The sequence below is a fragment of the Alexandromys fortis genome, unplaced genomic scaffold, assembly GCF_014885135.2.
Source record: "Alexandromys fortis isolate MF-2015 unplaced genomic scaffold, M_Fortis_MF-2015_v1.1 scaffold_183, whole genome shotgun sequence".
NCBI lineage: Eukaryota > Metazoa > Chordata > Mammalia > Rodentia > Cricetidae > Alexandromys > Alexandromys fortis.
Genome location: NW_026068079.1, coordinates 2,997,587 through 3,009,245, shown reverse-complemented (window position 1 = coordinate 3,009,245; position 11,659 = coordinate 2,997,587). Strand labels below are relative to the sequence as shown.

The 11,659-nt window shown below is 50.3% G+C and overlaps 1 protein-coding gene across 1 annotated transcript in view; it reads right to left on the bottom strand.

Moving 5' to 3' along the window:
* Ambp (alpha-1-microglobulin/bikunin precursor) overlaps window positions 1-1,741 on the bottom strand; it is an 11,707-nt gene extending 9,966 nt beyond the window's left edge. The window contains exons 1-2 of the mRNA XM_050121784.1: window positions 1,541-1,741; window positions 420-562 (exon numbers count right to left, since the gene is read on the bottom strand). Of these exons, the coding sequence (XP_049977741.1) occupies window positions 420-562; window positions 1,541-1,645 (248 nt within the window). The 5' untranslated portion in view covers window positions 1,646-1,741. The remainder of the gene's footprint in view (window positions 1-419; window positions 563-1,540) is intronic.
* Between the last annotated feature and the right edge of the window lie 9,918 nt (window positions 1,742-11,659).

The window sequence follows — 11,659 nt, the reverse complement described above, 5'->3', positions numbered from 1 at the left end:
GGAGGGAGGAGGGAGGGAGGAGGGAGGGAGGGAGGAGGGAGGGAGGAGGGAGGGAGGGAGGAGGGAGGCTTGAGCTGCAGTGGCAGCACTGGAGAGAAGGTAGGTGGGAGAGGCCTGGAGATTCGGCAGATCTTCATGATGGCTCTGCGGTAGCAGGAAGTGAGTACTCTAGGGACTCCACCCTAGGCCTGCTAGGCTCTCCAGCTAGGTCCTTGGGAGAGTTGTTCCCTTGTCCAGCTGCGGAATCCCCAAGGAGAGGCAGGTGGCACAGCAAAGCCTAGTGCTGGGACATGATCCTTGAGAGGCTTGGGAATGAGGACAGCAATGACACCTGAGGCTCAGAAGCGAGGTCCTAACTGTGGTGTCCAGGACAAGGTGGGGGTACTGGAGAGCCTGGTCGCTCCTGTGCCACCACTTACCGCCATCGGGTGCTGGTCATGCTGATCTCTGCTTCTGTGGCCCCTCCCTGCAGCACCAGTGTGCTTACGCTCATCTTGTTTTTGATCCTCCTCAGCCATGGGCAGGTGGAGCCCACCGCCAGGTTGAACCATTTTCCATAGATCTAGGAGGAACCACAAGCTAGGATCTGGATTTATCCAGGCCCTTTGAGAAGACATGTCCACGTTCCCCTTCTCTCCTCCGAGGGCCAGCCCTTTAAGGGACAGCTTTTCCGGTCGATGGTGGAGTTCCAGGTACAGCAGTTATGGCAGAGGTGTGTGATGTCCCCTGCCTTGCACAAGGCCTATTCGACAGATTTAAAGTGCCTGTGATACCCCCTGTAGGCAAGTGGGGTCCAGACGCATGCTCTGAGGTCAGCAGCGCCATTGCTCAGGAGTGTGAGGCTTGGGTTTTATACTTTCCAAAGCAGAGTGTCCGCCACTTAGTGAGGCAGCCTGGGGAAGTGTCATGGAGCCACTACAAACCTGACAAGGCCTCTTGACCCCGTTCAGATGGTGCTGACTTTCCAGCACACCTGGTCTTTGTCCTGAGGTGTAGAAAATTCCGGAGAGTTCTGAGAGCCCCACAGATAGACCATGGAGACAGGGTCTCCCGCTCCTATCACTTTAGGATTCAGGACAAAGCTGGGCTGCTGGCTCTACAACACACACACACACACCCAAATATTGGCACAAACGCACAAGTGCCCAGCCTGCCACAATCCAGGGTGCCCTTAGTCTCATACTTCCCAATTGCCCCAACCCATCAATCCATGCCCTGCTTCTCCTTCTTCCATGATCTCACTCACAGGCCCAGGCCCATCCTATGCCGTCTTCCCCGTGTGGATTCTGCCCTCTGGGAACCCAAGGGACAGGGCAGAGTGGGAAGACATTAGGCTCAGAGGGGGCCCGACAGAGTGGCACTGAGGGAGCTGTAGTTTCAGAAAATCCCAGAATAACCTACCCCCCCCCCCGAGGGATTGAGATATTGTGCACAGGACGGGAAGACGACCACCCCCAGACAGACAGGTCTCGGCCGTCAAGGCCCAGTGGCATGGATAAGCCACCCCTGTGTTTATCTCAGTCAGAGAAACCAACCTTACCCGGGACTCGCTGAAATTCTCCTGGACCTGGATGTCTGACACAGGGTCAGCCCTTGAAGCCAGGCAGGCGGTCAACAGCAGGAACAGGGTCCCAAGACCCTGCATGGCTCTGGGGTCTGTAGCCTTTGATGTCTCACAGCTTGGTGTGGAAGCAAAGGACAACTTCCCTGCCAGTAGTAGCTGCAGACTGGAGCTGAGGAAGGGGTCAGAGGCAGGTGGTGACCTCGGTGTTTGCTCTGCTTAGCCAAGGCCAATCAGGGTCCTGGGCCAGTTCTAACCGATCCCTGCAGGCCGGCCCAGGTCTAACTCTGTGGACAGGAAGCCATGGCTCCTGACTCAGAAGGGACATTGACCACAATAAAGTCCAGACCCTAGAAAGGCTTCCTTGTAGGTCTAACCAACTCTCCCCAGGGAGCACAGGGGATGGGGAGCCAGGCAATGGCTGTTTCCTCTAGTCTCTTCCCCTCGACCTCATGCCAGTCAGCTACCAAGTATAGTTTCTCACATGACAAAACCGAGACCAGGTCCCGGCATCCTTCTCCATAAGGTTTTTTTTTTTTTTTAATTTTTTTTTTGTTTTTTTTGTTTTTGTCTCCAGCTTTTCATATCTTTTAAGATAAATTTAACAAGGAGGGATGTAGTCCCTTCATGGAGCCACACTGGTTTCTCACAGTGAGAGTATCAGGATCCAGTTGAACCCTACCTCCACCTCAGAAGCCTACAACCACCTTTCACTGACATGTGTCATGAGTATCCCAGGAGTGACAGGAATGACTCGGGCCGCACCTTGAGAAAGGGAGCATCTGGAGGAGATCAAGGGCACAGATTCTGAAGCCAGGCAGCTTCCTGTGATCATCCTGCTGTGTGAGCTTGGAAAAGTTGCTGAGCCTCTCAGGGCTCATTTCCTCACCCATAAGCAGGGCGAGCATCAGTACCTGGATTGGGGTGAGGGTTGAGGGGTTAAAGTCAGTGGGCAAGAGACTGAATGTCTGTGTAGGGTAACTCACAACCTCTGCAAAATCTATGTCCATCTGGAACCACAGAGCAGGGTCCCACGTTTAGGTGAGACTGGCTGAGGCAAGTTTGCACAGGATGACACATCTCTTTCGTTTAGTTCCCAATGATTTGAGTCTTCTCCACCAGCAGCCCAAGGTGAGTAACACGGTAACCTTTCCATGTAAAACAGCAACCACAAAATTTTTCTAGAGACAGGGATTTATACAGCTCAGGATGGCCTTGAACTCCATTCATAGGCAGAACTGCTCTTGGATATCTGTCCTCCTGCCTCCACCTTACGAGTGTCAGGATCACAGGCATGCACTACCATGCTTGGTTTATGCTGTGGTGGGGGTTAAACCCAGACCTTGGTGCATGCTGGGAAAGGACTTTACCATCTGAGCTCCATCCTTAATCTCTTGATTTATATATTCTAAAAGGAGTTTTTTTTAAACCCTCATCCGTTTGTCTCCAGAGCTCAAACTCCTGTCCATGATACTATGACCCTTCCTCACATGCTTCTCTCTCCTCCGGGGGGGGGGGGGCAGCCTTCCTGCTGCTCCTGTGGCTGATTCCTGCATGCGGCAAGCAGCCCCTGTTACAGCTGACCCCTGAGAGAGTCAGAGGATCCTTTCCATAGCCAGTGTCTGAGCAAATGGTGCGCTTTGTCCTTCTGTGAGGCCTGACAGACACAGTCCCTTTTTGCTGGTATCCAGAGCACATACATTCTATTTATAAATGAGAACGTTTCCAATGCACTGTAACAGACAACCTGTCCATGGATTTTTTTTTTCTGTGGTTGCTAGAAAGCACAAAGCCTCCATACACGGTTCAACACAGCAACTGTCCTAGCTTAACTTTCAGGCATAGTTACCTTCTTTTGTGTTCCTGATTCTCAGACTTTAAAAAAAAAATATTTATTGGGCTAAGAAAGAAATCAAAGAAACATCACCCTTTACAATAGCCACAAATAACATAAAATATCTTGGAGGAACTCTAATAAACAAGTGGAAGACTTGTATGAGAAGAACTTTAAATCTTTGAAGAAAGAAACTGAAGAAGACACCAGAAAGTGGAAAAATCTCCCATGCTCTTGGGTAGATAGAATTAACATAGCAAAAATGGCAATCTTACCTAAAACAATCTACCAATTCAATGCAATGCCTATCAAAATCCCAGCAATATTATTCACAGACCTTGAAAGAACAATACTCAATTTCATATGGAAAAGAAAAATCCCAGGATAGCCAAAACAATCCTGTACAATAAAGAAACTTCTAGAGGCATCACAGTCCCTGACTTCAAACTCTACTACAGAGCTACAGTACTGAAAACAATCTGGTATTGGCGTAAAAACAGACAGGAGGACCAATGGCACCAAATCAAAGACCCAGGTATCAATCCACATACCTACGAACACCTGATTTTTGACAAAGAAGCAAAAGATATCAAATGAAAAAAAAACAAAGCATATTCAACAAGTGGTGCTGCCATAACTGGATATTAACATGTAGAAAAATTAAAATTAAAATAAAAGCAACTCTGAGATCCCATCTTATACTTGTTAGAATGGCCAAGATCGAAAACAATAATGACAACTTATGCTGGAGAGGTTGTAGGGTAAAGGGAACACTCCTGCATTGCTGGTGGGAATGCAAGCGGGTACAGCCACTTTGAATATCACTTTGGTGATTTCTCAGAAAATTAGAAAACAACCTACCTCAAGACCCTGCAATACCACTTTTGGGTATATATCCAAAGGATGCTCAATCGTGCCACAAGGACATGTGCTCAACTATGTTCATAGCAGCTTTGTTTGTCATAGCCAGAACCTGGAAACAACCTAAATGCTCCTCAAGTGAAGAATAAATAAGGAAAATGTGGTAAATTTACATAATGGAGTACTACACAGCAGAAAAAAATAATAATGACATCTTGAAATTTGTAGGCAAATGGATGGATCTAGAAAACATCATATTGAGTAACCCAGACCCAGAAGGAGAAATATCATATGTACTCACTCATAAGTGACCTTTAGACATAAAGCAAAGAAAACCAGCCTACAATTCACAATCCCAGAGAACCTAGACAACAATGAGGACCCTAAGAGAGACATACTTGGATCTAATCTACATGGGAAGTAGAAAAAGACAAAATCTCCTGAGTAAATTGGAACATCGGGACCATGGAAGAGGGTTGAAGGGGAGGGGAGAGGAAGAGAGGGGAGCAGAGAAAAATGTAGAGCTCAATAAGAACAATTAAAACTGGTTATTTGCATGTGGAAATCGTATTGCAGGAGTGTGCATGCCACAGCGCATGTGCTGTAGCAGAGGCCCACGTGGGGGCCAGAGGACGACCCGCAGGAGGCAGTTCTTGCCTTCTGCCATGCGGGCTCCGGGGATGGGACCTGGGGCCTCCAGGTTGACACAAGCCCTTGCCCACCAAGCCAGCTGGGCCCAGTTTCTCAGTCTTTCATGCTTGGCTAAGTGGTGGGCACATAGAGGTGAGCTGAGAAGGAGAACGGAGAAGCAGATGAAGTCAAGAGAAGGCATCTTGACTCCTTGTCCTCTGGGAGATTGGGGACAGCTCTCCCTCTTCCTAACCTGTAAACGAGAAAGCAGAGTCACTGATCTCATACTCTTTGGGACCAGCCTGTACATACAGAACCTGCTGTGGCGAGGGAGGGTGGCCTGGGATGTTGATGCCCATGGGTGTAAGTGGGGGGCGGGGTGCCCAGGGGATGGCCGGGGGTGGCGATCTCTCCTCTCACTCCAGATGTTTGTGCTCCTGAGATTATTAACCAGAGCAAACAGGGGACACTCGGTCAAGGCCATCTGGACTTCGAACCTCCTTTAAACATTAACAGGGGCTACAGGGACAGGAGACAGGCCGGCCTAGGACCCCATCCCCTCTGCTCCTTTGTTTCTCAGAGTAGAGTGTGGACGCTAAGGGCACTGCCCTCCCTTGGGACCCAGAGTTCACAGGAATCATCAGTATTCTGGGACGATTTCAAGGTGGAGAGGATGCTGCGTCCTTAGGAACCTCGAGGGCACCCAGCACAGTGGACATTAGATGAACACACTGGAAAGGGACGTGTTCAAGGTCACTCAGCTTATGGCCCTAATGGGGCCCCAACAGCCGACACCCCCATTCTCACAATCTTTCTAGCTTGTCACTAGGGACAGAATAGGGATCCTGATTGGGTTTGAGAAGGAGGCAGGCTATTGAGGAAATGACCTAAGGCAGGGTGTAGTGGTGGGGAACAGAGGCCCCGGGAGGGAAGTCATTTCATCAGTGGGGACAAAGTCGCAAACGTCCCAGAAGAGAAAAACGGAGAGAGAAATGCATTTGGGGTACAATAAATAAATAAATGTCAGGACAGGGGAGGTGGCTCAGATGGTAACGGTGCTAAGTGCCAAGCCTAATGACTTCACCCACATGATGGAAGGAGATGACTGGCTGCGGCAAGTTGTTCTCTGGTTCCTACACACATGTGCACACATGTGCAGGCTTATAAAATAATACATGTGAAAATATTTCAACTAAAATTAAGAACATACCTACCATGAGAACTTGAAGGATAGAGGGGAGTGACTGGGCTTGTGGAACTGGCAGGATTGCCAGGCCTGGGGCTTGCTCCTTGCCCTGGGGGCACGGGGTTGCTTATGTTCAGAAAGTAAAAGAGGCCATAGCTGGGGTCAGGAGAGATCAATAAGGGGACCGTAACTGTTCAGGAGGCTTCCAGGAAGAGAAAGGACTGGACACTAGAAGCTATAACTGGACCAATGGGGACCTCAGGATAGGGCAGGCGTGGTGTGGAAGGGCATGGCAGGGTGTAGGCCCTGCTGCTGTCCTGTCACAGGCCATCCGTTCAGAGCCACCAGAGGGAAGTGGGGGAGGGGTGCTATGGCAGTGGACAGAGGAGGTCCTCACTGCCCAGCTGAGCTCCACACTCTGCTTCTCACTGCCCACTCTGCCCAAGAGCAAATTCAGGCTGGTGCTTTATCTCCATAAGTAAAGGGCTTTCCTAGTATGCGTGAGGCCCTGGGTTCGAATCCCAGCAACTACATAAACTGGGCATAGTGGCACATATCCATCACTTGAGAGGTCGAGGGAAGAGGATCAGGAGTTCAAGGTCATTCTCATCTACATATAAAATTCAAGGCCAGAACTGGGCTACCTGAGACTATCAAAGAAAAAAAAGGAGTTGGGGTACTACCTGGAAACATGAGTATCGGTCCCCAGTATCAGCCCCAGTCCTGTCCCTCCCTGGTGTCAGCTGTTTCAGCCAGACATTGGAACAGGAGAGTGCTCACTCAGGTGACTCAGCAGACACCTGTGAACACATCCCCACAGTGGGTGGGCTTGAGGCAGCCTCCTTATTCTGGGCACAGGGCACTGAGCCCATTCAGCTTTGGCCTCCATACCGGGTTGAAATTGTGCTGGGATGCCTCCTGTCCACCAGGGGGCAGCAGAGAACTTGCAGAAAGTAAAGACAAGGAGGGCCTCAGAGGCCTGCAGCAAAGGCGTGAAAAACAAAACAAAACAAAGTTAGAGCCTGTCTCCCTTCCAGCCTGTTGTTATCCCCGTATGAGTCTCCATCTTGACCTGCCGATCCCTGTGCCTTTTAGAAAGCCGAAGGGTTGAGAGAGGCCTTTAAACAAAACTGAAGTCTTTGGGACATTCTGCTGGGGAAAAGGAATTGGGCACACGGGCTGCCACGCACCTAGGAGACCTGAATGTCCTGCAGGTTGTCTCTCTTAAGTCTCTATTGAGGCTCTGACTATGCTGAAAGCCATGTTTTGCTGGTAGGAAAACTGGCTGAGAGATCAGGTGTTGAAGGCCACCTGCAGCTAAGCTACCATTACCCCCAGATCTCCCTGACGCCCCTAAGGCTCTCTGCTGATATCCCTAGCCCTAGACCCCAGCAACCAGCAGGACCTCTTGGCTACACTGTCCAGGAACACCAGGGACCCCTGCTACCTGTCTTTTTCACCTGTTGCAACTCTGCTTTCTGTCCTGAGTGACTTGGACTGAGCTGGAGTTCAAAGTTCATATAAAGACGAATGACAAAAGCCCATCCTGCTCTTGATCCCAGAAAGAGCTAGGCTTAGTGGATGGACCTGAGATGCCCTCAGTTGGCACTGCAGAGAGTGGTGGCTTAGTCTGGAGAGAGGGCTTAGAGAGTGGGGCACTGTTGGGCTGGGAGGGTGGCTCAGTACAGTGCTTGCCATGCAAGTATGAGAATTCGAGTTGTAGCCTCAGAATGCACATAGGAAAGTCAGTGTGTGTGCGTGTGTGTGCGTGTGTGTGTGTGTGTGCACGTGTGTGTATGCTTATGTGTATGCGTGTGCCGGTACTGAAGGGCAGTGTTCACAGACAGATTCCAAGAGCTCACTGGCCGCCTGCTTAGCTGAATCAGCAAGTTCTGGGCCAGGTAAAAGACCTGTCTCAAAACCCAAGGCAGATGGCACTTGAGAGTAGTACTTGAGGTTGACGTCTGGCCTCTACAAGCAAATGGGAGTGTGCATGCATATACACACATGTACTTGCACACATATGAGCAGGTACACACATGCATGCACACACCTGCACACATGAGCATGTATGCACACACACGAAACTGGAGCACTGTGGAATTCATAGTGTCCTAGAGATCCAACTGTCCGGCACCAGGAAGAAGGCTTCCAGAAGTAATTTGTAAAGTCTTTGAGGATGCCCAGGAAGGACAGGCTGTCTGTGTCTTGCATTCTGCAAACTGGACTCATCTGCCCATAGAAGCGAGACTTGAGCACCCTCCCATCCCAGCTGACCACGTGACTGCACCCTAACATCTGTGAAAGGGTGGAAGTTTTCGTCCCGGCAGCCATGAGGAATGTGGGGGTCTCTAAAAAATGCTACTGGCCTTTTCTAGAGAAAGACAGGTGAAAATTCCCAACAATTCCTAGGACAATGGAGACTGCCCCTGGCTCTCCTCTGACTGGCCCTAGTTGTCCCTGGAGAATCGGTGTCCAGGGCACCCAGTGACAACACCGTCTGTAACAGCAGGAGGTTAACCCAATTCTATCTGGGCCGGCACAGGAATGACAGGGCCCTGCTGGAGCTGGGAACACTTTCTGGTGATGATCTAGTGATAAAAGCTAGGGCCAGGCTTTTGGCCTCAGCCTGTAGGCATCCACGTTTAATCCTATCATCCCTATGAGTGCTTGGGTCCCTTTAGGATAAACTAATTTTATCCTCACTTCACAGAAGAAATCGAGGCGCAGAGAGGTTAATTCTTCATCCTGGCTCCTGTAGCTAGTAAGCTGGGCAGATGGAGGCTGAGAAAGAGCAAAGTCTGCAGAGACTCCGGAGTCTGGGTAGCATCTAGACCTGCCTTGTCCAAGGCCTGCCCATTGGGCAGCAGTTAGACTGCTGCCCTTCACTTCTAGATCTCTCAGCTCCAGGTAGGGCCGTACAGGGCCTGCTTCACTGAGACGTCCGAGAGAGTCCTTTTAAAAATACCATTGTATTTCTTTATTTTGTGTGCACATCTGTATCTGTCTGTGGGTACCCAAGAGCCATGCATGTGGGGGTCAGAGGACAGCATTCAGAAGCTGATTCTCTCCCTAACATGTAGGTCCTAGGGACTGAACTCAGATCATCAGGCTTGGAGGGAGAAGCCATTACCTGCTGAGTCATGTCGCCAATGACCCAACTGAGGACTCCTTGTCTATGGGGTGGCAGCACTTCCTCCTTGGGGGCAAACTTCCTTCTGACATGTTGGGCACTCTTGGCTCACTCTGATTGGCCTTTCCTCTGGGGTCCAGCTGGACTGCTCTCACAATGGCCTTTGTCTCAGGAGCCGTTTCTATCACACATACATCCTGCCTCTCCTTCCTTCCACATAGCTTCCAGGAGCTGCTGAGGAGTAGAGGCGCCAGTGCATTGCGAGGCTTGCGAGCAGTGCTTGGCACACATAGATGTGCTGGTTCTCAGGATTCCACACAGGAATTGTCAGCTGGCTTCTCTTTTCCCCATTGTTTGGTCAGATGATCCTCTGGAACAGGGTACTAGCGCAGCTTCAGGCTAGTGTTGCTAGTAGAGGGTCTGTCTGAGTGAGAGTTCAAGGCCACAGCCCAACTCACCTTTCAAAGTTCATTCTAGAGCCAGCATCAGGGACAACTAGGGCTATGCACGGCTCATGTAGAAGGTCTCTGCATTAGAGTCCTGCCCCCTGGACATGGCACTCACCTGTCTGAAGTTCCAGTGACCACTGCTCCTGATTACCAACAGGGACACACCTATTTGCATACTCTGCCCACCATGATTGTCTGGAAAACTAAGGTAGATGCATCATGGACTCCTATCCAGAAATGGACAAACTATTCCCTAATGGGCTGAAACTCTCACAAGAATTCTAAAACGGGAACAAGAGTTTGAGCAGATGTGTCATGAGACCAAAGGAGAAAAACTTGCTGAGCAAACAGAGCCACTGGGGCACTCAGGGTTGGTGGTTAAAGCAGCAAGTTGCTCTGACAGTAGGGTCAACTCCCTTGACCGCCACTCTTGGCTGTCTATCTGGGGTTCGTCCCTGATGAGACTTCATTGTCTCTGTAAGGTGATGTGACTGAACCCAGGGTGAGCGCTCATCCCCTCAGCTATAAGTCGGGCCCCCTCTCACTGTTTTTTATTTTTATTGATTGATTTTTAAATTTGTGTGTGTGTGTGCGCGCGCGCGCGTGTGTGCGTCTGTAAATGAGCATCTCACAGCAGTCTGAATAGTGTCTTCAACAGCATCTTCCTGGAGCTTGTACCATCTGTGCTACAGCTACCATCTGTGGCTTCTGCACTCACCCCACTCTGCACTGGCTAAAGACAGGACCCCAAGGCAACTCAACCAAGAGGTGTTTTAGATCTCCAGGTCTTTTCAGATGTGCCAACATTCTAGAAACTCAGAGCTCTAGTGAATGTCTCCTCCCCACCAGATACATCCCAACTTCAATATTGTGGTTAAAAATTCCATAGAGATCCAAGGAAGTGGAATTCTGGGAAGTTTGTAGTGCCTAGGACTTCCAAGAGCCTCCCTCAATTCTAACGTTCTGAGGTGCTAGCAGACTTCTTCTGATATCCTTTTAAATGCTTGGGGCCAAAGCCCTGATCCCAATTAGGCAGGGGCTTTTAGGATTCCAGATTAATCCTTTGGTGTATGCAGGTCTCAATAAGGGCCCAGTGGATGTGAAGTCTCACCTGGGAATAGAATCATGTGGAATCCCCCAAAGCTTGGGGATCCTAGAGAAGTAGCCATCCTGGGAGGAGGCAGAGGGAATGGTAACTTTGCTTTAGGCAGCATGGACAGTGGAGGTTGGCCGAGTACCGTGTGTCTTGGAGAGGACACGAGGCTTTTGTTGAGTTAAGGGCAGAAGCTGGACTAGGAACATGACTGAAGAGGGTCCACCAAATGCTAATGAGGCAGCTGGGGCCAGGGGCGCCCCTTGGTGGTCCCCATCCATCCTCCATCTCCCTGCGTGGCTGGGGAAGGCTCTCACACTCGCTGCCAGGGCAGAGGACCTCCTAACAAGCAGGGCTGTATACCAGGAAGTGAGATAAGGGTTCAGGGGGCCAAGGAGGAGCGGGAAACTGCAGCGCCACCCACACCAACATGGTACTGTGAGAGTGTCAGGAAAGGGGACCCTGTGCTGCCAACTGGATCCCCTCTTCCTTCAGGTCTCTGTATAAGCAGCATCTCCACAAGACTTTTTCGGAACCCTGTATTGAGAACCGCACCCCTGCCCAGGCAGAGCTCCTTGGCACAGCCTGTGTCCTGTACGAACGACACACATGCCAGGCAGGTTCTCATAAGTTTCTGTTGAGGTGTGGATGCGTCTATGTGTATGTGTGTCCACAAGCATATGGAAGCCAGAGGTCAACTTCAGGTGATGGAGGAAGGTCATTGGTTAATTATAATAAACCAACTGCTTGGCCTCATAGCTTAGAACATAGATGGGAGGAGTAAACAGAATAGAATTCTGGGCGGAAGAGGAAGTGAGGTCAGACTCTGCTCTGCTTCCAGAGGGACCGGACAGCTCTGCTCTCTGGAGCAGAGACGCCATGCTCTGCTCTCCCAGGCAGCTCCAACCCACG